The following is a 23,891-nucleotide window of genomic DNA, read 5'->3' as shown; positions in this document are numbered from 1 at the left end:
TAAGGGGAGGGCTCACGCGGGTCAGCACATCCATGACTTCCCCTTCATTTCCTTACCTAGTAATCTTTCCTCATTCTGACACACTGGGCGGTACACAATTCTGGGGAAACTGTGTGGTGGCCCATGGTTGGGAAGTGGAAAGCTGAGAACCTATTCTAGGAGCCAAGAAGAGCCTCACAGAAAGCTGCAGGGAACTGGAGCTGAGGCTACTTGGTCTGGCCCATCTGCATCAGTTTCCAAGGCCGGAGCTCCCTTTCCCATCATTTCCAAGTCACAGAAAAGGCTCTTCCAAGGACCAGAAGGCCTATGAGAGGCTCGTGGAAATGCCTCTAGCTCATTAACCTGAGCAGGAAAAGGACACCTGTTCTTAAACACTCTCATCCAGTCACTCATAAACTCAGAAGTTAAGACACAGAATCCTGGCCATGAGGTTGGTGGAGATATCCTGAAGGGATGGCCCTGGAGACAGCCTATGGACAGCTCTCATGCTGGCCCCCGCAGCTCTCCACTCAGCAGCTAGAATGACCATCTCAAGAACAAGTCAGATTCCAAATTAGATTCTCTCAAGACCTTCAGGAGGCCTACATGAACGATGGAGGTGGCTGGGTCAATTAACTGGACAGGGTTTAGGGCACCAGGTACACTTTTCCTGGGATAAGATCAATCCGAGGGCCCTGGAGACTACTGACTGTGGGGGGATATTGTAGTAGTATCAACATGGCTGGCTATAATCCCTAGATCTGAAGTTACAGCCTGGTTCATGGAAGAAATTCTTTATTTGGATGGTTGAGTGGCCAAAGGTTTAAGTTAAAGTCCTGCCCCATCCCTATATGGTACCCAGCTTCATTAACAAGTGAAGGGATACTTCCTAGAATCGTTGCTCCACAGCTATGTGGAAAAAAAAAACAAAAAAAAACAAAAAAAAACAAAAAAAAAAAACCCTACTCTCAGTGGATTCTCAGGTCACAAAACACCAGTAGGAAATTCTCAGTTCAGGGCCTGGGGCTGGTTTCCTCGCATCATTTCTCCAGTCATCCTCCTTCCTGGATCCCCCAAGCCTCCCTGAAGACAAGGGAAGGATAGCACCACAGCAACCTGGCGGGATAGTCTACTACACAAGGGCACAGAGTCAAGGAACACAGCAGGTGGGAGACTTTCTCACACAACCCTGGGTCACAGCACCTCTGATAAATGACAAAAGCTCCCTTTGATGCATCCCATGATCCCACAGGGCACTCAGGTTTCCCCAAGCTCTGAGCTACTGCAGATGCCTCCGAGCACCATTTGGGAACTGGAGAGACGGGCAGCAGATGGCAGTGCTGTTAGGACTACATGTGTGTTCCAGACTTCACGGCAGCAGGATCTACACCAGGCAAGCCTGCACATCTAAGGGGTGGGAAGTGACACATTAGCTCCAAGTCTCTACATGGCAGCCACTCAGTCTCTGGTTTGCTGCCTGGACAAAGTCTTCAGGAAAGCTTGTGTCCCAGGAGCTGCCTGGAGCCCAGAGATGGTGCTCTCCTCTGTCTGCAGGAACTTGCTCCACACCGACCTTGAGCAGAAAAACAGATACTGGGGCTGCAGGACGTGCACCCAGAGGGGCTAGGGAAGGCTAACCTCTAAACCACCACCTCAGGTCTTCTCTGGAGCCCTGTCTCCTACATGACCAGTAGGGTCATGCTAAAGAGGAGGCCAGGGGGAGCTCTCCACCCGGGCCCAGTCAGAGGCTGTCTGTACCCCAATTTGGCCTCATGCCTCCATATTCTTCTGATATCAGAAAGGAGGAAGAGGGAGCCAAGGGCTCCACAATCACCGGGAACTGGCTTGTGGCTGTCCCAACAAGGCTGACCAGGCAGAGACATCTCTAGTCTTCCACCACACTTGAGTCCTTTGGAGTGGGCTCTGTTTGCTCTGGCATCTTGCTCATAGGTGACACCACTGTTTTGGGTGACCTGTAATTTGAGAAGAACAAAGGCACCGGGTAAGTGTGTGGCACTACACTCAGTAGCTTGCGCTAAAGTAGTACGGCTCTCCTCACGTTAGGACAATGCAGGGTGACGTTATTTTTACTGAGGGCCACTGAATGCCAGGCCATTACCCCATTCAACCTCATGTCAACTCTGTATGGCAAAGAACAGCACCTTCATTTTATACATGAAGCTCAACTTCAGAAAACTTAAATGTTTTAGAAATTTGTGAAATTTAGGATCCACAAAGGAGAAAACATGATTTTCATCTTTGTCTCAAGTTTGGCTTATTCTGCTTTAATATGATGTACTGCCCCTGCAGAGGACCCGGGTCTGGGCTCACCAATAACTATAACTCAAATTCCAGGTCACTGGATACTTTCTTATGGTGTGCACACAAGCACAATTATAATGAAAAAAGAAAATTTATCTTTTTTCAAATGTTCTTTTGAGATAGGGTTTCTATGTGTAGCCTTGGTCATTCTGGAACTTGCTCTGGAGAACAGGCTGGCCTTGAATTCAGAGATTATTCCCCTAACACTGTCTCCCGATTGCTGGGATTAAGAGTGTGCACCACCACCATCCAGCAAGAGAATTTATCTTAATAGCGAATTTATTTATAGTTACTCTTCACATGCTGCCTCTGATCCTTACATAGCCTTGTAAGGTGGGGCAGGCTAATGAGCTTCAGGAGGCAGCAGGAGAGCAAAATCAACAGTCTGCAGCCTCAAGGGTGTCAACCTTTGTTTAACTCAAAGTTGCTGTGTTAGCCAGGGCAAGCCATTCAACCTAAGTGACACTAGGTGACAGAGATGTTCTGGTGGAGCTCTCCTGAGGATTTAATGAAACTGAATTGTTCAATAATTGTATAAAATCATGTTTTCCTACACAAGCTGCTACACGCCAAGAAACCCAGGTGCTCTCTGGAAACCACAAAGGACATCGTCTGTGCATGTCTACTGGAACTTCCGGCCTCGTCTGTCCACATGCTGATGAGGGAACCCCGAGATACTGTCTGTTAACTGATTTAAGCAGAGAACTTCCCGACTGAGAAACCCCAGGATCCTGCTGAAGACTCTTCAACTTCCAAGAATGCTACTCACTGGTTCTTGTGTTTGAAGCCACTGACGTGAGCTTGGTACTGTTCTATGGAGTTCAGCACTATCTTACACGTCTTACAGGGATAGCCCTTCCCGGCTGAAACACACATCAAAATGAAAAGTTAGTTATCCATTTAGAGGGAACCAGAAGAATGTTGCTTTGCACAGAGCATAAAGAGGCCCTTCTGAAGATGGATGGGTGGAGCTGATCCCAGGGTTTAAACCTGGTTCTTCTGGAGGCACAGACTGTGCAATGCTGTTCCTCCTTTTTTTTTTTTTTTTTTTGGTTTTTCGAGACAGGGTTTCCCTGTAGTTTCTAGAGCCTGTCCTAGAACTAGCTCTTGTAGACCAGGCTGGCCTCGAACTCAGAGATCCGCCTGCCTCTGCCTCCCGAGTGCTGGGATTAAATGCGTGCGCCACCATCGCCCGGCTCTTTAGAGCTATTTTAAATTTTATTTTTGAAATGGGGTCTCACTACATGATGTAGCTCTGGCTGGCCTTAAAGCCATGGCGATTATATTACCTTAGTCTCTTGAGTGCTGGGATTATATATGCATCACCATGCCAGGCCAAATCCCTCTACTTTCTTTTGAGATAGTATCTCAGGCTGCACTTCAACTTCTGTTCCTCCAGCCTCACCTCCTGGCTCTGAGGCCCTCAACTCTCGCAGCTCTGCAGTGAGGTCACCTACGCACACAGCTCACCTTCATATTCACACGTGGGACCACAGGCCAGCTGTTTAACAGCTCTGATTTCCTCGTGTGTGAAAACAGAGCCTCTCTGAGATTCTGGGCTCCTGATATATAAATTTGGGTTACTGTTAGTATCAGTCTCAGAGGGTTAAAATGCTTTTTAAAAAAGTATTAGAGTTGGGGATAGTGGCGCATGCCTTTAATTCAAGCACCTAGAGAGGTAGAGGCAGGTGGATCTCTGTGAGTTCAAAGACAGCTGAACTGTATAAAAAGACCCTATTCCCTAAAACAAAACAAAAAACAAACAGAAACAAAGAATAAACAGAAAAGGAATGATATGGGGATGGAGGATTAATAAGAGCTAAGATTTATAATATATATGTATGAAAATGTCATAATGAAAACCACTACTTTGTAAGCAAAACAAAAGAAAATAAGACCCTTTGTTTAGATAGAGTCTTATATATATAGTCCAGGCTAGCCTGGCCTCTGGGCATAGCTAAAGCTGGCCTAGAATTCCTGATCATCCTGCTTACATCTTTCAAGGCTTGCTGGAATTACAGGTGACAGGCATTTTTGGTCTCATGTAACTCAGCTGATCTTCAATTCTCTATGCAGCCAAGGATGATCTCTAGTTCCTGATCTTCCTCTGTCACCTTTCAAGTTCTGGGATTCTGAGGAGTGCTACCAGGCCTGGCTCACTGTGGCTTTGTAGTATGTTTGGAAAATTGCCAAGTTTTGCTTTCTTTCTCAGGGCTGCCTTTGCTGCTGGAGGTCATGTGTCACACCATACACATTCTACTTTTGTGAAGAATGTCACTGGCATCTGGATAGGAACTGTCCCAAATCCACAAATCACTTAAAGTATGGACATTTCAGTATTAAATTTACCAACACAGAACAAGTTCCCATTTTAGAGATGATGGTGCTTGGTTATTTGTTCTTTGGGAGAGGGTTTTGCCATGTAGCTCAGATGGGCCTTGAACTTGAGGCAATTCTCCTGCCTTGGGTTCATGTGTGTATTGCTCTATCCAGTTCTTCAATTTTATTACTGTGTGTACTTTGTGAGCATGCATGCTTGTGGAGGCCAAAGGTTGATATGAGGTATCTTTTTCTATTGCTCTTCTTATTAAGACTGATTCTCACTGGACCCAGAAATTCCTAACTGGCTAGCTCCACCTAACTCTTGTTCTGCTGGCACAATGGTATATTAGTGCACCACCACACCCAGCTCTCCTGGGGGTGCTGGAGTCTTCCTTCCCGCTTGTGGGGCAGGAACTTTACCAAGGAACCATCTCCCCAGGTCCCTTTTAAATGTCTTTGATTAGTTTTATAATTTCCATTGAAGAGAACTTTCACTTCCATTTTTTTTTTTTTTTTTTTTTTTGTGGTCATGAGGAGATAGCTTTTCTGAAGTCTTTCTTAGCAGTTTTGTTATTGGTGCATGAAAAGCTGATTTGTTCATTGTAACATATCTTACTGAACTTGTTTGTAAGGTTCTGAGACTGGGTCTTGCTATGTAGTTCAGGTTGGCCTTGAATTATTTTTACAGCACAGGCTGGCCTGGAACTCACTATCATCCTGCCTCAGATTACAGACAAACGCCACCACTTTCTCTTTTTTCTTCTCTCTTTCCCCCTCTATTCCCCCTTCTGTGTGTGTGTGTGTGTGTGTGTGTGTGTGTGTGTGTGTATGTGTGTGTGTTTTGAGACAAGATCTCAATGTATAGCCCAGGACAGGCTTGGATTCACTATTTTTCTGCTTTAGCCTTGTGAGTGCTGAGATTCTGCAGTGGCCACTCACTCAGCCATTTACAGAACATAATGATCAGTAGTGTTTTATGGGCACAATTGAAACGCACGACAAGGAGAGGGAAATACTGTTTTCACTGACTCACAGCAAAGAGAATGCTGGGTAGGAGCACAGATAAGAACTAGATTGAGGAAGTCGTCTTCTCACCCCACCGACAGTCTTTCAGATCAGATTTCTTTCAGATTCCTTACAGTTATCTTGGTATACTGTAAAGAGTCCTATATTTAAACTATTCCTGTGTCAAGTTGACCATGTACAATAGGTTTAAAGCTAAATGTCAGAGATAAGGGAGGGCTGTGTATACACTCAGGTAGAGCAGTGGAGCAGAGAAAAGAAAGGCCATCTTCCCATTCAACAGTAAAGGATATTCATTTGAGGTCAACATTAAGGGGAAGTGGGATGACTCGGAAGGTAAAGGCACTTGCTTAGAGGCCCTGAAGCCTTGGTTACAGAGTTCACAGGAGGAAGGACAGTTTACCAGCTTGTGGAAATACCACTTTTGGTCCAGGCTGATTTTTTTCATGGATTTTTTTTCTCATACTGTACATGTTTAAAAGACTGGAAAGACTCTGGTTAAGTGTGTTGACGCTAGTTTGGATGCACACATGTTCTTGGTGCAGTATTCTGCTGGACAGTGCTGTGACCTCTGATGCAGTGGACCTTCTGGAGAATGGTTTTCTATGGGACGCTAAGGGAACGAGACAAGTGTTCTGACTGCTTCAGACTCAAACAATCCTCTTCTGTGAGAAAAGGGAGTCAGTGTGCATACCAGCTTCTGAAGATGCTGGTGCGACTGAGCTTATGCCAAGCACGGTGGCACAGCCCTGTAATCCCAGCAGCTAAGAGTGGAGGCAGGACAGTCAGGAGTTGTCAACCTTGGAAACACAGATAATTTGAGGCCACCGTGAGCTATATGAGACTGTGTCTCGGAAAACAAACAAACCCTAAGCCCCCAAACCAAACTAAAACAGGACTGCTCTGAGTTTATAGATTGGCAGGTTATATTCATAGCAGGAACAATCACCTTGCTCTCATTTATTTGTTTGTTTATTTATTTATATAATTGCTTATGTGTGTGTACTCCTGATCCTCCAGTCTCTAACTCCTAAGTGCTGGAATTACAGGTGTGCATTGCTGTGCTGTTTATGTGGTGCTGCTAACTGAAGCCAGGACTTCCTGTGTATTATAGGCAAACACTCTACCAACTGAGTAACACTCCCAGCCCCAAACACACTGTAGACCAAAAGGAAAGGCCCCTAATTATTTGTAAATGCCCATTCTCATGATGCCAGGTGACATTTTGAGGTTAAGGAAGCTAGAATGGCCCCCTCCTTCACCATGATTCCCCAGTGATACAGGGAGATCTCAAATGCCAAGGAAAGAGCTATCTTAAGGATGTTCAAACTGCGGTAGAGACCACTAACACCTTCAATCAAGCAATGTGTATGTTACCTAGGGAGTTTAAATCAGGCTGGGGAGATGGCTAGGTAGTTAAGAGCACTTGCCGTTCTTCCAAGGGACCCGAGTTCAGTTCCCATCAGGTGTCACAACCATCTGTAATTCCAGCTCCAGGGAATCAACCCCGTCTTCTAGTCTCCTTGGGTACCCGTGCTTACGCACCCACAGATACACGTAAACACATAATTAAAAAAATAAATCTTGCTGGGCAGTGGTGGTACATACCTTTAATTCCAGCACTTGGGAGGCAAAAGCAGGCGGATCTCTGTGAGTTGGAGGCCAACTTGGTCTACAAAGTGAGTCCCAGAACGGCCAAGGCTGTTACACAGAAAGACCCTGCCTGGAAGAACCAAAAATAAATAAATAAAAATCTTTTTGCTTCTCTGCATAGCCCTTGCTGTACTAGAACTTGCTTTGTAGAACAGGCTGGCCTCAAACTCAGAGATCTGCCTGCCTCTGACTCCCCAGTGCTGGATTATCGGCACATGCCACCACTGCCGGCCACATTTTTTTTTTTCCTTTTTCTTTTTCGAGACAGGGTTTCTATGTAGCTTTGGAGCTTGTCCTGGAACTAGCTAGCTCTTGTAGCCCAGGCTGGCCTCAAACTCACAGAGATCCACCTGCCTCTGCCTCCTGAGTGCTGGGATTAAAGGCATGCGCCACCACTGCCCAGCGGGATTTTTTTTGACACTTTCTTTAAAAAAAAAAAAAAATCTTTAAACCAGGTGGTGGTGGCGCACACCTTTAATCCCAGCAGTCAGGAAGCAGAGGCAGGTGGATCTATGAATCTGAATTTAGTCTGGTCTACATAACCAGTTCCAGACAGAGCTACACCAAGAAATCCTGTCTTAAAAACAAACCAACAATATATATAAAACACAATATAAATGTATGTGTGTGTATACACACACACACACACACACACACACACACATTTAAATCAGAGATTATAAACTGGTGGCTCTTAAACATGCACAAACTCCTGTATTTCATGCCCAGCATCAAAATAAAACTAACAATAATGATAATAAAAACACAAATTTGGATTTCCATAGCTTTTTTTAAACATGCCTCTCTGTGTAGTCCTGGCTGTCTTGGAGCTGGTTATGTAGGCCAGGCTAGCCTTATACTTACAGAAATCTATCTGCCTCTGCCTCCTGAATACTGAGAATAAAGGCGTGCACCATACCTGATTTCCACAGTACTTTAAAATTAAAAACCAGCAACACCAGTAGAACTCAGAGTGTTACATACTCTTCAGCTGACTGTGGTTATCTTTGGAGCTTACTGAATTTCCTGCTTGCTCCTCTACATACCCCAAAGGCAGGTTCCCACTATGTACCCCAGACCGCCCTTGATTCGTTCTCCTAAGTGTACACCAAGCCTGGCTTCCTGATTGCCTTCTGTGCAAACCTTGCTTTAGAAGAGGCAGGAAGCAACACACACTTGGGTCATCCAGGGAGCTCCAGTGCTCAGTCCCTGGTCCAGCTCTGTGTATGAGCCAGGCTCTCTCACCTGTTAAGTCGGAGACAGCAGGGTCTGCCAGTCGCCCATAGTGCGCCATGAGTCTGAGCTTAGTCTCCTGCTTCCTGTGTTTCTTGCCCATATAATGTTGTTGAGCCATGACAGGGTTGTTGAAGGTTGAATGGCAGAGGCTGCAGAACTTGTCTGGGTCTAGCATCTCTCTATTCTGGTGCAAGGCTAAGGTGGAGGCCACAAGGAAAGGATTTGTAAGGTGTTTCGACAGAGCTGTGGTGAGAGAGTTCAAACAGAAACAATGAAAAAACAACCCAGAAGGTGCCAGGCTCTTGAGTATGCTTGAAGTGGAAGAAAGACAGCGCGACCCATCACACTTAGAGATGGGGCACTGCCCATGAGGCTCATACCATAAATGCCTCTTCAATTGGGAAAGCTGGCAAGATCTGAGCAGATGCAATGAACAACTGATTTGTTTGCCAGCTTTAGGAATATGAGCCCTGATGTTCTCACACTCTGAAGAGGCTCTGAACTTAGAATATCGTTGCCTAACTGTAACAGACCAAGCAAACGAACTTTCAGTCTCTCTAGCCCTCAGAATGTCTTGGAATTTCAATGTAAGTAGGATAAGAAATGTGAAAATTTCATTCCCACCCTCAAAATATAATACCTCAGTTACAGAGCTGAAGTAGACATTCAAGCTCTGAGCCCATATAGAGCCAGGCAACCAGATTAGGAATTACTTTTAATATCTATCTATCTATCTATCTATCTATCTATCTATCTATCTATCTATCTATCTATCTACCTACCTACCTACCTACCTATCTTTGGGAAAGGGCCTCACTATGTAGCTCTGTAGCTCTCTGGCTAGATGTAAACCAGGCTGGGACTGAAGAGTGTGCCACCACACCTGACAGAGATGCCTATCAGACTACGATGAATTTAGGCAATGTGAGGGAGAAGAAATGGTGGCAGTAACATTTATACACTTTGTGTACACATTTTCCCTTTTGGTTCTCAGAAGTACTCCAATGAAGTAGGCATCATTTTGCCATATTACAGAGAAGACTGATGCTTAGACAGTAAATATTACTTTCTCAAGATGACCACATCAGTGACAAGAACCCTGGACTGTGTGACCCTGGATCTGCTGTTCTACCCCAGGCTCACGTGTACAGCAAGCAGATCTGAGGGTTACCACTGATGCAGGCATCGTCAGAAAATATTCCTGACTGCGCTAGGAATTCAATCTGTCAGGGGCTGAGGAGCAGTTCAGTGGCTAAGAGTGCTACTGTTCTTCTAGAGAAGCTGAGTTCAGTTCACAGAATCCTTGTCAGGTGGCTCAGAAAGCCTTTATCCAATTGTTCTGGCCTATGTAGGCAAGTGCACACACATATACACACATGTATACACATACACACACACTTTACAAAATAGAAATGAGGGTTGGAGAGATGGCTCAGTGGTTAAGAGCACTGCTTGCTCTTCCAGAGGCTCTAAGTTCAATTCCCAGCAATCACAGGGTGATTCCCAACTGTCTATAATGAGATCTGGTGCCTTCTTTTGGCATGCAGGAATATATACAGGCATGACACCATATACATAACATATACATAACACATAAATAAATCTAAAAAACAATAGAAATGAATTTTTTTTTTTTTTTGGTTTTTCAAGACAGGGTTTCCCTGTAGTTTCTAGAGCCTATCCTGGATCTAGCTCTTGTAGACCAGGCTGGCCTCGAACTCAGAGATCCGCCTGCCTCTGCCTCCCGAGTGCTGGGATTAAAGGCGTGTGCCACCACCGCCCGGCTAATAGAAATGAATCTTTTCTTAAAAAAAGAAACCAGCTAATCAGAGTCTGCTATGGACATATGTACTCTCATAGGTCAACATGGGATGTTGAAAGCAGGCCATATAGATGGCCTTTTCAAAGTGGATGCTATGTATGTACATGTTTGTGTACTCACAGGTGTGTGTGTGTGCATAGGTGTGCATGCCAGAGGTACACGTGTGGAGATCAGAGGACAACTCTGTGATTCCGTTTTCTCCCTTCACTTCCACATAGGGTCTGAGAGTCAGACTCAGACACCCAGGATTGTGTGGCAAGCACAATCTTTGATGGCCCAAGGTTACTCTTCAAAACATACTAGAGGGTGGGGCTGGAGAGAAGGTTTAGTGGTTAAGAGTACTGACTGCTCTTCCACAGGACCTGGCCCCGCAATGATAGTACCAGCACCCACATAGTGGCTCTCATCTGCTTGCAACTCCAGTCCTAGAGGTCTGATGCCTTCTTCTGTGGGCACTACATGCACACGGTGCACATACAGGCAGGCAAAACATCCATATACGCAAAAATAGATAAATATCGTCAAGAACTCATATTGAAGGGAAGCAGCAGTGCGTCGCAGAGCTAGAGGAGCTATTTAATGCACATCAATGCCAGCAAGAGTGAGTGCTGCTCCAGAGAAATACGGGAGACATGCAGAGTGCTTTCCAGGGATGTCAGCTATGCTTTTATAACACAGGAAAAGCGGGGACGAAATGTAAAGACTCAACATTAGAAGAGCCATCAAGTGGTTTGCATGACTGCTTAAAACACATACAAAAAGTTTGCAATAACCTGGGGGAATTTTTTTTTTTAACCCAAGACTTTAATTGCATGTGCCTGTGTGGTAAGCGCACATAAAGCAGTGCCCACGGAAGCCAGAGGTGATGGAGCCCCCTGGAGCTGGAGTTACCAGGATTTTGAGTCACCCCACATGGGTGCTGGGAATCTAACTTGGTTCCTCTGCAAGAGTAGAGCACATTCTTTTTTTCTGGGTGGGTGGTTTTGAGACAGGGTTTCTCTGTAGCTTTGAGGACTGTCCTGAACTGGCTCTTGTAGACCAGGCTGACCTCGAACCCTTGAACTCACAGAGATCTGCCATCTCTGCCTCCCAAGTGCTGGGCTTAAAGGTGCGAGCCACCACTGCTCTGCCAGAACACTCTTAACTGCTAAGTCATTTCTCTATCACCTAATGGGAGGAAGTGTTATACTAAATGAAGAACTATAAAAGGACCATATTGTCATGACAATACGGTCATGCCAATGCTAAGTTTTTTTGTGTAATCTATATAAATATGATGGCATTTAAAAATGTCACCTACACGTACACACATGCATACATGATAGCACGTCATACAGCATATGGATGTATTTGTTTGCTTATTCTTTTGAGTCAGGGTCTCACTCTATAACCCAGGTTGGCCTAGAACTTGCTTGTAGCCCAGGATGATCTTAAACTCAGCAATCCTCCTGTCTCAGCTTCTCAAGTACAAAGATTCTAAGCATGAGCTACTGTTAACAGTGCTCTCCTAGAAGTAGGCGTTGGGTGGCATTTTACTTGCTTCTTTGAACATTTTGCATGTTGAATGGAATTATTCATGTATGTGCATCATTTTAACAGAAACAGAAAATTACGTATTCTATGTTTATAAACACATATACATGGAGTCAACTTGGATGAACATAAAACAAATAGAATACAAGCAGATATACGCATACACACAGTGCACAAGATCATAAGAGCAATAGTACTCTAAAAGGCTAATACTCTGAATGGTAAAACTATGGAAATTCCTTCCAATTTATCTGTATAGACAAATGTTTAACTTCAGGAATAAAGTTACAATAAACTCATGAAGTAATATGAACGTATGCTTAACTTATGAGGCTAAATGAAAAGTACCAGAGGAACACAAATGGTGGTGCAACACAGAGAATGTGCAGTCACCACTGCGCAGATGCAACACAGAGAATGTGCAGTCACCACTGCGCAGATGCAACACAGAGAATGTGCAAAGTCACCACTGCGCAGATGCAACACAGAGAATGTGCAAAGTCACCACTGCGCAGATGCAACACAGAGAATGTGCAGTCACCACTGCGCAGATGCAACACAGAGAATGTGCAAAGTCACCACTGCGCAGATGCAACACAGAGAATGTGCAAAGTCACCACTGCGCAGATGCAACACACAGAATGTGCAAAGTCACTACTGCGCAGAAGTATTGCTAGAAGGCTTTTTCCACAGAATTTTCTCATCTGTGGGATGTGAAGTCTATGACATTATGAATTCAGTTCTTAAGACAATTTTCCTCAGCCCAATGCTTAAACATCGTGGTGCTGTTGTTAACAGCCCTCATTTCACAGGCAAAACTCAATTAGTCCTCATCTAAGTTAACAAATCAGCCACAAGCAAGGTCAATGGCACACTCTAAATCAGTGTCTCAACTTGTGTGTCTCGACCCCTTTGAGGGTTGAATGACCGACCCTTTCACGGGGGTCACCAAAGACCATCAGAAAACAGATATTTACATTATGATTAATAACAGAAGCAAAATTAGTTATGAAGCAGTAACAAAAAAATTTTAGGCTGGGGATCACCACAATATGAGGAACTGTATTAAAGGGTTACAGAATTAGGGAGGCTGAGAATCATTGCTCTAGATAGTGGCTTCCTGATCAATAACTGCATTTTATGAGGGGATTTCACTCTGGCTTTTTAATGCTGACAACAATAATGACAATAGCTGTTATTTAGTGAGAATCTGCTGTATCCTAGATTTTTCTTGGGGGTGAGGGAGGATGTGGTGTTTGCCTCTTATTTATTTTTTGGGTGCCATATAGGACAGGCTGGTCTCAAACTTATAGGCAAAGATGGCACTGAACTCCTGATCTTCCTGCCCCCGCTTCCCAAGTGCTGGGATCCGAGGTGTGCCATAAAACCTGGCTGCCCAGTGGTTTGGAAATTACCCTCACAAGCTTCAAAGCAGATTGCACTGATACTTTGCAGGCACAGAAGCTCAGGCACAAATGGCAAGTGAAAGCGCCAGGACTGAAGCCTGTGCTGCTCTGACTTCAGAGTCTATATGCTATTGTTTCACACTGTAGGTAATAGATTTGGGTTTAAATAGAGGCTATAATTATGAGTAGATTTTTCTATTCCATCTTCAAAACCTTCTAAAGCACAATTGTCTTGTTTCATTAATGCAGTAAAACAAAAATAATCAAAAGTTCTATCAATAGTGTGGTCTTGGTCCAACACAGGGCGCACACACACACACACACACACACACACACACACACACACACACACACACTGCAGTTCGCCTAGGTTAAGAACCCCAGGACTCAAGATGAAAGTGAAGGCTGGGCCAATGGGTCAGGATAAAGGAGGCAACTGTGAAGTTAGTGCCGGGAAGCGGGTTCATGGCAGCTGCAAACAGCTTGCTGGGCAACACTAGAGTGTGCTGCTTTGAAGGCTAGCCTACACCTTTAGAACAGGTAGCTTTTGTAGGTCCAAGTGAGCCAGGCCTAACCTAAGCCCATGAGAAAGATGGGGAATTAGCTGTCAACTAGCAACATTTAGTAGTAAGAGCAGGTGGGTGGTGGGAGGAAGAGGCAAGCAAGAATGCTCACAGTGTGTGTCGGCCTTCCGCTCTCTGAGTTACAGTCACTGGTCAGGACAAGGCTTGGGCTAAGAAGCTTCTACAGAAAATGTGGCAGACCACAAGGGGGAAGTGAAGTGAGCGCAAGTCTGAGGCCGAATTTCAATGAAGCCGGGTCTCATGTAGCTCAGGTTGGCCTTAAAGTCCCTATGACAGCTGAGGAAGACCTTGAACTACTAATTTTCCTGCCTCCACCTCCTGAGTGCTGAGATTACATCTGGCTATGTAAGGCTGGGAACAAAAGCCGAGCCTTTGTGCACATTAGGGAAGTATTTTACCAACTGACTTACATCCCCAACTCTTAGATGGAACTTTCAGGGCTCTTAAAAGCAACCTCTCCAAGTCTGAGGCCCCAGTGAGCATTCTGGAAGCACCTGGCATTGGTGCTCCGAGGACGGGAGGGGTCCCAAAAAGCACTACTCAGAAAGCCAGTACCTGCCCCCTTAGTGGACTGCTGCTTCAGCTTTAAGTTCTTTGCGTGGGTCTTCCCCAGGTAGTGCGACTGTGCCACAACAGGGGAGGAAAAGGTCATGTTACAGACGGGGCAGCAGTGGTTCTTGTCTTTGCTTCTGCTGCTCTTCTGGTTGGGAGAGAGAACACAGTCTGATCATGCCATTGCGCATCCAGAAAACCTTCATGGTTCCCCTGCCCGTGGCTGGTGCACATTAAGACCCCTGCACACGCTAACCCCAACATGCCTGGAGCAGTCTTCTCCAGCTGTTTCATGTCCGGACTGTGCATAACTTCCATTTTATTCTGTTACTTTCTTAATTTGCTTGGGTTATTTCTCTGCCCTCCTGCAGGGCAGTAGGTCTGCTATCCGCCATTCAATGACCAAGCCCCCTGTACGCATACGCAGAAAGAATTAACCTTGCTCCTCACCTGTACTCCAAGTCTATCAGATTTCTAACACACCCTCTGTCACCTACGCAGACAGCATAACAGCTTGGGAGGCTTTGATATGAGCTCTAGTGCAATGCTGGCTGTGGGCAACTCGACTTATCTTTGCTACTTATCCTTGGACCCTGCTGTATCGAGCACACAGTACATATCCAGGGCTCTTAGAACAAGTACACCACCAGGTTCCATTTGTTGCTATGGTTATGCTAGGAAGTGTATTTTAATCGTTCTGAAAAGTCTGTCTTCTCAATAAGCTATTTCTTTAACATTTCTCAACCTTCTCACTGAAGACACTTTGGGGTTAGTAATTCCTAGCTGGTGATGGGCGCTGCGATCTCATCTGAGCCACTCAGTCATCTGGAGAACTGAAGCGCAGAGAGGTGAAACGGTCTTTCTTATCTGGGTCTCAGCCATAAGGGCAACTAGAAGATGATTTTTAGAAGGGAAGCAAGGCCCCTTTAAACCACCGGCCACTGCAGCAGGAAGGTGGTCTGGAAAGTAACCCGTTTATCAAGCATTTACTGGGGACGAAACTTTACCTCACAACACTAAGGAGGCCAGACCAACTCCAGACCACCTCCACTTCACGAGTGAACTCAGGGAGGCGAGGTGACTTGCTCAAGGCCGCCCTCTAGTGAGTTAGAGCCGTGTGCACTGACTTCCGGCCCATGATGTGCACAACACACTCAAGGAATTAAGAGTTTGTCTCAGAATAATTCTTATAGTAACTATGAAATAGGAAATAAATGCAATTGCTTCATAATTGGAGGAGGTATATTGCCCAGGCCAAATGCTGAAGCTTGTTTCCCCTACAGCTCAAGAAAATGAACATCCCTCTACTTCCTCTCTTGTTCTGTTTTGGTAACCCTCCAGGTGCGAAAGCAATGAATGGCTCCCTTTGCTGAACTGCTACTGTAGGGCAAGTCTGGGGTCTGGTGGTGTTTTAGTAGTCTTTTCTCAACTTAAGAAAAATTCTGAAAGGCAGGTGTAATAATATTTTTGTTTGTTTTGAGACAGTCTCTCATTGTAGCTCAAGCTGGCCTCAAACTTGCTAAGCAGAGGAAGATAACCTTGAACTACCAATCTTCCGGATTCCACCTCCAAGTGCCTGGTCACTTGTACACACCACCATGCTTGGAAGTACTGATGTTTTTAACAGAGGAAGAAGTCAAGGCTCGGAGTTATAAAACTTGCCCAAGTTAGACAACAGGGCTGAGACTGCAGCCAAGTCAGTCTGAATCAAAGCCTGCACTCACACCACACCAACCTGCTGGGGAAGCAAGCAGTTTCAACAAAGCTGCTGTATTACCTGATCTGAGTCTAACCTCTTCACGTCCCCCTTTAGTGTCTCCATTCCATGGATTGCTAGGTAGCTCTTCACTTTGTTGGCATGTTTTTTGCTCTGCAAGAATCCAAGGAGAAAGATCTAAGATAGTCAATGCCATTTCATAGAGAAGGCAGCCATGACATAGCAGATTCTCACCTGATCCTCCTCACAAAACTTCTGAGGATTAGAAAATGGGGGAAGAAAACTCATTTACTGAGTTCCTACTATGTGCTAGACCCTTGACTTGCTATTACATTAGCCTTAACAATCTATAAGAATATTGTTATTTTATACATGTAGAAGCTGAGGCCAAGCATGGTGAAATTTCTTGTCTATAAGATGATGTAACAGAGTTGGGTTCAAATTCAAGTGTGTGTAGAGCCAAAGCTCACACTTCCCGCTACACCGCGCTGTACAGAAAGACCTACATAATGGTTCATTTATTCGGATGGGAGAGATGAGATTCACAGAAATTAAGTCAATCTTCAAGTCCCAAGCAATCATGCATGAAGGAAACATCTGGAAGAATCAGTATTCACTGTGCAAGACAGGAGAGGAGCGGGCTTGGCACTGGACCAGAAGGTAAGTTCATGGCTATGGTAGAAAAGGCATACCTGGTAATGTGACAGCTTCTGGGACTCAGAAATCAGCATGGCACAGCAAACTTTACACTGGGTGCTGGTGAAGAGACACTGGTTCTTCTGGATCATGTGCTCCACTACAGAGGGAAGAGAAATCATACAAGCTGATAGATATGACCTCAACAGCACTGTCTCTGATCTGTCCCAATCACAGGCACTGAGGAATGGGACACCTCATTCCAACACATGTACAGATCTGCTTCTCCTTGTCACTGGGCCATGGCTCATACTATGCTCACAAACCAACTGCATTATTACTTATTTTATATAGGCCAGTGTTCTTAGTCACCCAGTCACACACTGCTGTCAGCTGAGATGAGGTTGTCCTGTGCTCCCATGAATTCCTGGCTCAAGGGACCCTTCTGCCTCAGCAGATGTGACTGTAAGCTCACACCACCACACACTGTAACTTAGAAAGTGTAGCTGAGGACGTCTCATGAAGAAGTTCTAAAGCAGGATGAAGAGGTGCATACCTTTAATAACAGCACTCAGGTAGCAGAGGCAGCTGGATCTCTGAGTACAAGGCCAGTCTAGTCTACATAGTAAGTTCCAGGCTGTGTAGGGCTCCATAGTAAGATCCCATCTCAAACAACATCAATAGTTTTAGCAACATTACAGGAGAGATAGCTATTTAGGATAAAGGACAAAGTACACTGTGGTAGTTTGAAAGAGAATGGCTCCCAGAGGGAATGGCACTATTACGAGGTATGGTCCTGTTGGATTAGGTAGGTGTTGTACTACAGGAGGAACTGTGTCACTATGGAGGCGGGTTTTGAGGTCTCATATATGTTCAAGCCACACCCAGTAAGACAGTTCACTTCTTATTGCCTTCTGATCAAGATAGAGCCATTACCATGTCTGCCTGCATACCGCCATGATGCACCATAATGGGCTGAACTCTGAAAATGTTAAGCCACCTCAATTAAATATTTTTCCTTTATAAGGGCTGTCGAAGTCACCGTGTCTCTTCATAGCAATAGAAACCCTAACTAAGACACACATCCAAGACATAGATGTTCATTCCTTATTAGATAGGTCTATAACTGAATCTTAAAAATTACTTTATGGAGCTGGAGAGATGGTTCAGAGGTTAAGAGCACTGTCTGCTCTTCCAGAAGGTCCTGAGTTCAATTCCCAGCAACCACATGATGGCTCACAATCATCTATAATGGGATATGGCGCCCTCTTCTGGCCTGCAGACACACATGCAAACAATACTGTATACATAATAAATAAAATCTTTAAAAAAATTACTTTATGTCATGTGTATCGGTATTTTGCTGCATGCATGCCTACACACCATGGGGAGCCATAAGAGGGCACTGAATCCCAGGAAAACAGAGTTACAGACAATTGTGAATTGCCAAGTGGTTCTGGAAATCCAACCTGGATACTTTGTGAGAGCAGTCAGTGCTTTAAACTGCTGGGTCAACTTTCTAGCCCATTATGTGGCCTTAGAACTTGTTCTGTACACCAGGCTGGCCTTAAACTCACAGAGATCAGCCTGCTTCTGCTTCCAAGTGTGGGATTAAAGGTGTGGGACCATGCTTGGCTATAGCAAACATTCCAAGTAATTGGACAGTATGAATGCAGCAGTCCAATCCTTCTCCCTGCTGGAAGGTAACTTTTCAGCCTAGTATATCCTGGCCTCCACAGAGAAGAACACAAGCCTGGGTCTGCATTACTGAGAGCCAGCAGTCCTAACAGGACATCCTGATGCTCTGCACAAAGTCCTAGCTGAACAGAAAGGGTTTCTAGGAAGCTGGCCCAACCAAAAACCAGTACCTGGATGTGCAAGTTTTCCGTTTTAGGTACTTTTGAACAACTTCATCTTTAACTTTTTTTAATCAGACATCACCAAATCAAGATGGTTAGACCTGCTGACAATCCTACCTCCCAGCACCTTACCCTGCGAAAGTTAGGTAAGCTGTCATTCAGCTCCAGCTCTGACACAAAACTTGTCATTATCTCTACTCCCTTTCCCTGTTCACAAAATGGATCATGTGCTTCTTACTGCTGAGTTGACCACTCGATGCTCTCCTTGGGGGGGAGGGGAGGCAGAGGGGGAGAGGGAGACAGAGTCAGGAGGAGAGAAAGAGCTTTTGCCACTAGTTTAGCTGCAGGAAACTCATCACTTTCCAGACACAATCGTCTGTCCTGGAGCAGAAGCTCAGGCTCTATTAAAATTGACAAAAAGGGAGGAGTGTGTGGAGGTAAAAGTGTGAGCCCATTTCCACCTTGTCTGAAGGTCAGAGTTTTAGCTTGTTCATAGCTGTTGAGAATAAGTGTGGCTACACCCTGACCTAGGATGTGGTTACTTGGTGTTTCTGACATTAAGATGGCCCATATAGGTAAATCCACTGCCCCCTGACCAATGGTCAGGATATTCAAGCATACTTCTGCTCCTTCTTTTGAAATAGGAGGTTTGACCTTGGGAATGGCTGCCTTCAGGATACTCACTGCCTAGACAACAGAATGCTAATGACTTGATGGCTCAAAGTACTGAAGCAAGAAACTGCTCTAGTGGTCCTTTGTATCAGGTTAAAGAAACTGCTCTAGTGGCCCTTTGTATCAGGTTAAAGAAACTGCTCTAGTGGTCCTTTGTATCAGGTTAAAGCAGACTTCTGTCTTCTTTCGCCTGTGGTATTGGGGTATATAAGTGTATGGAAAATTAAACACAGGCAAATTTTAATATTCACTGGAACTCCCTCCCAGTACTATCTTACATGTCGGTTTGTCATTTTGACTTCTTTGCTCTTTGCTAACTTTTCTAATCCTCACATCTCTACCCTGGTAAGTGGTTTACTTGTTGAAGCACGGTCCCCAACAGTACATATACCCAACAGAACATTATACAGCCACAAAAGACCATGAAATCTGTCATTTGCAGCAAAATGAATAGAACTGCAGGGCATTATTTTAAGTGAGAAAAGACAGGCAAAGAAAAACAAGCACCACATGTTCTTTCATATGGTAGAACGTAGTTATGCTTCAAAAGGCACTGTTTATAAAATAAAGCTGTTTATAAAATGAGCTGGTGAGATGGCTCAGTGGGTTAAGGCGCTTGCTGCCAAAGCTGATCTGAACTCCTGAGTTCAATCCCTGTGATCCACAAGGTGGAAGGAAAGAACGACTACTTCAAACTGTCCTCTAACCTCCACGAGTGCTATGGCACCCAAGTGCTCACACACATACACATAAATGTAATAATAAAGACAGCCAGACATGGTGGTGCACGCCTTTTATCCTAGCATTCTATGAGTCTGAGGCCAGAACCTGGTCTACATAGGGAGTTCCAGGTCAGCCAGTGTAACATAGTAAAACACCCCCAGAAGAAGAAAATCTTAACAAAACAAAACAAAACAAAACAATGAAGACAAGTCCCAAAGAAAATATATGTGGATATCATATCTGAAATATAGGATTTGCACCTAGAATATAAAATGGCTTATAATTCAGTAAATAAAACAACATGAACAACAATGTGACTAGATAGTTCACTAAAATATACAAGAGTAGTAAGTGAAATGGTGCTTACTGTCACCAATATTTAGAAAACAAGAAATCACTACACACTCCTAAAACAGTTGGTATGGTGGCACGTTTTATTAATCCCAGCACTTGAGAGGTAGAGGCAGGTGATCTCTGAGTTTGAGGCCAGCCTGGACTACAGAGTGAGCGCCAGGACAGCCAGAGCTACCTAATATACCCTTTTTCAAAAACACAAAACAAAACGACAACCAAACAAAAGGTAAAACAATAAACAAAGGGGAGGACATAGAGAACTAAAGCTCATGCTTTAAAGAAAGAAATGGAAATCGAAAGAAGCCATTTTCGAAAGATTTGACAGTTCCTCAAAATGTTAAAGATATAGTTACCACACAGCCTGGCAAATTCACTCCCAGGAAGAGACCCCTGGGAAATACAATGGATGTCCACACATAATCCCACAGCAGATGCACTGAAGAGGGCCATGTGCCTTACAACCCAGCTGGGTCAATGTCCAGACTCCACCACAGGAGAAGAGACCTGCACACAAACACCACGGCATGCATGAGCCTGTGTACACACAGACACACACAAAAACGGTAAAGATTTTCTCACTGGGCATGATAGTGCCTACCATGAGAACTAGCATTCAGGAGGCCAAGGCGGGCAGATTTACTTTAGTTTTGAGTCAACCTGATCTATCTACATCGTGAGCTCCAGACCAGCCAAGGCTAGATAATGAGACCCCTCTAAAAGCATTTCTCAGAAAAGGTCCAAGCTAGAAACCATTCAGACATTCCAAAAAAGCAAATGTTCAAGCAAATATAATACCCACAAAGCAGAATTCTAAAATTTATTTTATTTTTAACTTTATGTTCATTGGAGTTTTGTCTGCATGTATGTTTGTGGGAGGGTGTCAGAAGCCCTGGAACTGGAGTTACATACAGACAGCTGTGAGCTGCTGTGTGGGTGCTGGGAATTGAACCTAGGTCCTCTGGAAAAATAGCCAGTGCTCTTAACCTTAACTGCAGAGCCATCCCTCCAGGCCTAGCAGAAGCAGAGTTCTATTTAGCACTAAAAAGGAACATACGTGGTGACTTGGCTGAGCCCCAAAAACATGCAGAGAGAAGCTTAAACACCAAAGACTATATAGTGTATTTTTCTGTTTGTATGAGATGTTGAGGAATGGTAAGTCTGTGGAGACTGAAAACACATTAGTGATTACCTAGGGCAAGTGGGAAGAGACCAGTGGGAAGGACGGGAGATGGACACTACCTGTGATGATGGATATGTTCTAGAATCGGACTGTGGTTATGACCACACAAATCTCTAATTTTACTAAGAGTCTCTGACTAGGGGCTGGTGAGGTGGTTTGCTGGGTCAGTGAACTTGCCACTAAGCCCAAGAGCCTGAGTTTGATCCTCAGGACCCACATGGTGGGGGGAGAGAACCATCGCCTGAAAGCTCTTGTTCTTCGACCTCCATACACACACCCATGGTACATGTATGAGCATGCATGCCACACATTCTTTAGATAAATTTAAGAAAAAAATAAAATACTGAGTTGGGGGCTGCAGACCTCAGACTCAGAACCCGAGTTTGGTTCACAGCACCCATACTGGCTCACAACTGTGGCGCCAGTTCCAAGGGATCCAATGTGTCTGTATCCACTCTGCAGGGGCACACATATAGACATAATTAAAAGTAAAAGATTTTAAATCATTTGAGTGGTACACCTGTAACGGTTCAATTTATGATATATAAATTATAATAGTGGAGATGCTACAAGGAACAAAGTGGGCAGAATGTAAATGCTGCAGGTGAGTGAGCCAGGAGAAGTGAGGGGAGGGAAATGAACTGGGTTGTATGTATCAGGTATGTATTGTGCTCATGCATATGCAAGCAAATAGTTCATTAAGCAACTGCTGTGTTCTCTGCTTCAAGGTCCAGGGTACACTCTTCCTAGCTCCAAGGTCACTTCCTTTTTGTGTACCCCCCAATTCTGAGACATTACTGTATTTGTAGAGAACCAGGGTTCAGTTCCCAACACCCAAATGGTAGCTCCTAATGGTCTGTAACTCCAGTTTCAGGGGATGTGATGCCCTTTTCTGGCCTCTTTGGGTACCTGACACACACACATAGGGCACACTCACACATGCACACACACACAGGCAAAAGCTTATCATACAAAATTAAACAAAAAATCTTTTAAAGAAAGTTTAAACATGTCTCCATTGTACATGGTCAAAAATTACAATTTATTCAGGGAGAGCAGTTCACAAACATTGAACTTTCCAAGATTAGTCTGCTCAGCAAGCAAACCAACCAGGACAGAAATCTGGTCTCTCTGCAGAGACCTGATTAGCACAGAAACCCAGATACAGATTTTGTACATCTGGGTTAGCATTAAGTAGCTAGCTCTGGAAAGGACTGAGAAAGAGGCTGACTCTTGCTGTTCTTCTCTATCCCTTGTTACTCAGTTTTGGGTCAAACGAAAGCATCCGTTCACTTCAGCTCAGAAGTGTACCAACCCCAACTGGGTACACTGCTCTCCACAATTCTGCATCAGGGTGCGATGGAACATCTGGAGACAAGATTACCTAGGCCAGTTTCTCCAGCTCCTGGATCTCCTCTTTGGAAAAGGGGCTTGGCAACAGGCACATAGAAATATGGTATTGCAGGGCATGAAATACGATATTGCAGGATATGATAGTGAAAGCCAGTCATAGCAGCACTAAGGAGGCTGAGGCACGTTCAAGGCTAGTCAGGTCTATCAAGAAAGAAATATGGCAAAGCCAAGTCACAGTCATCAAGCTCAAGAAGAGGCTGGGATTCAGGAAGACCTTCCAAAGCTCAGACCTCTCATGGGGCAGGAGGCGCGCCACGAGTTTGAAAGGCGTCGCAAGATAAATAAAAATAAATTAAATTGAATAAAGCCGTTCAGATCCGTCATAACTGTAGGGCTTTGAGAGAGAAGGGAAGCAATGAGGAGATGCAAGATTAAGGACAGATAGGAATGGTTGTTGGCTCGGCTAGGGTCAGGCTGGCAAGTCCTGTTGATCTCCAAGAGGACAAGACCTGGAATTTGGTGGAAACTGTCCTCGTGTGGATGCGAAAATTCCGCAGGGTAGCGAGTTTCGAGGTCCGGGACGTCGTGCAGAGGCTGGCCCGCGCCAGGCCAGGGACAGGCTGCAGGCCGCCCCGCCTCCGTCCAGCCACGATACCCGGAGCCCCCGACTCACCTTCCTCCCTCCCCGCCGGCTGAGCACCGGACACCGCTTCCAACAGGCGGCGCGCCCTCTCGCGGTCGAAGTGCACTCCGTCCGGTTCCCGACCCTCTTGCTCCTCGGAGCTCTTGTACGGTCCGGCCCCTCCAGGGTCCGCAGCCTCCGTAGTACCCGGCGTAGAACACTCCATCTTTCCCGCAAGCCCCGCCGTTGAAGAGCTGCGCATGCGCCCGCTGCCGCGAGCGGCGGGTAAGCGGGGATTTGACCCGGTCAGCAAATCTCGCGAGGTTCGGGCTCTGCAAACCAC

At 45.1% G+C, this 23,891-nt stretch overlaps 1 protein-coding gene across 2 annotated transcripts; it reads right to left on the bottom strand.

Moving 5' to 3' along the window:
• Window positions 1–1,588: 1,588 nt before the first annotated feature.
• Znf346 (zinc finger protein 346) lies at window positions 1,589–23,800 on the bottom strand. Of its 2 annotated transcripts, none has more exons than XM_038334647.1 (7): window positions 23,600–23,800; window positions 16,842–16,945; window positions 16,210–16,302; window positions 14,436–14,580; window positions 8,545–8,778; window positions 3,071–3,164; window positions 1,589–1,952 (listed from the first exon to the last, which is right to left on the bottom strand). In XM_038334647.1, exons 1-7 carry the CDS (start codon window positions 23,772–23,774, stop codon window positions 1,865–1,867), a joined length of 933 nt encoding a protein of 310 aa, XP_038190575.1. In that variant the 5' UTR covers window positions 23,775–23,800; the 3' UTR covers window positions 1,589–1,864. The 2 variants fall into 2 exon arrangements, with proteins under 2 accessions (XP_038190575.1, XP_038190576.1); XM_038334648.1 differs by having other exon boundaries at window positions 8,545–8,730.
• Window positions 23,801–23,891: the final 91 nt, after the last annotated feature.

Source organism: Arvicola amphibius, chromosome 6 (genome assembly GCF_903992535.2).
Source record: "Arvicola amphibius chromosome 6, mArvAmp1.2, whole genome shotgun sequence".
NCBI lineage: Eukaryota > Metazoa > Chordata > Mammalia > Rodentia > Cricetidae > Arvicola > Arvicola amphibius.
Note: the sequence above shows the minus strand (reverse complement) of the source record. Positions and strands in the feature narration are given on the sequence as shown.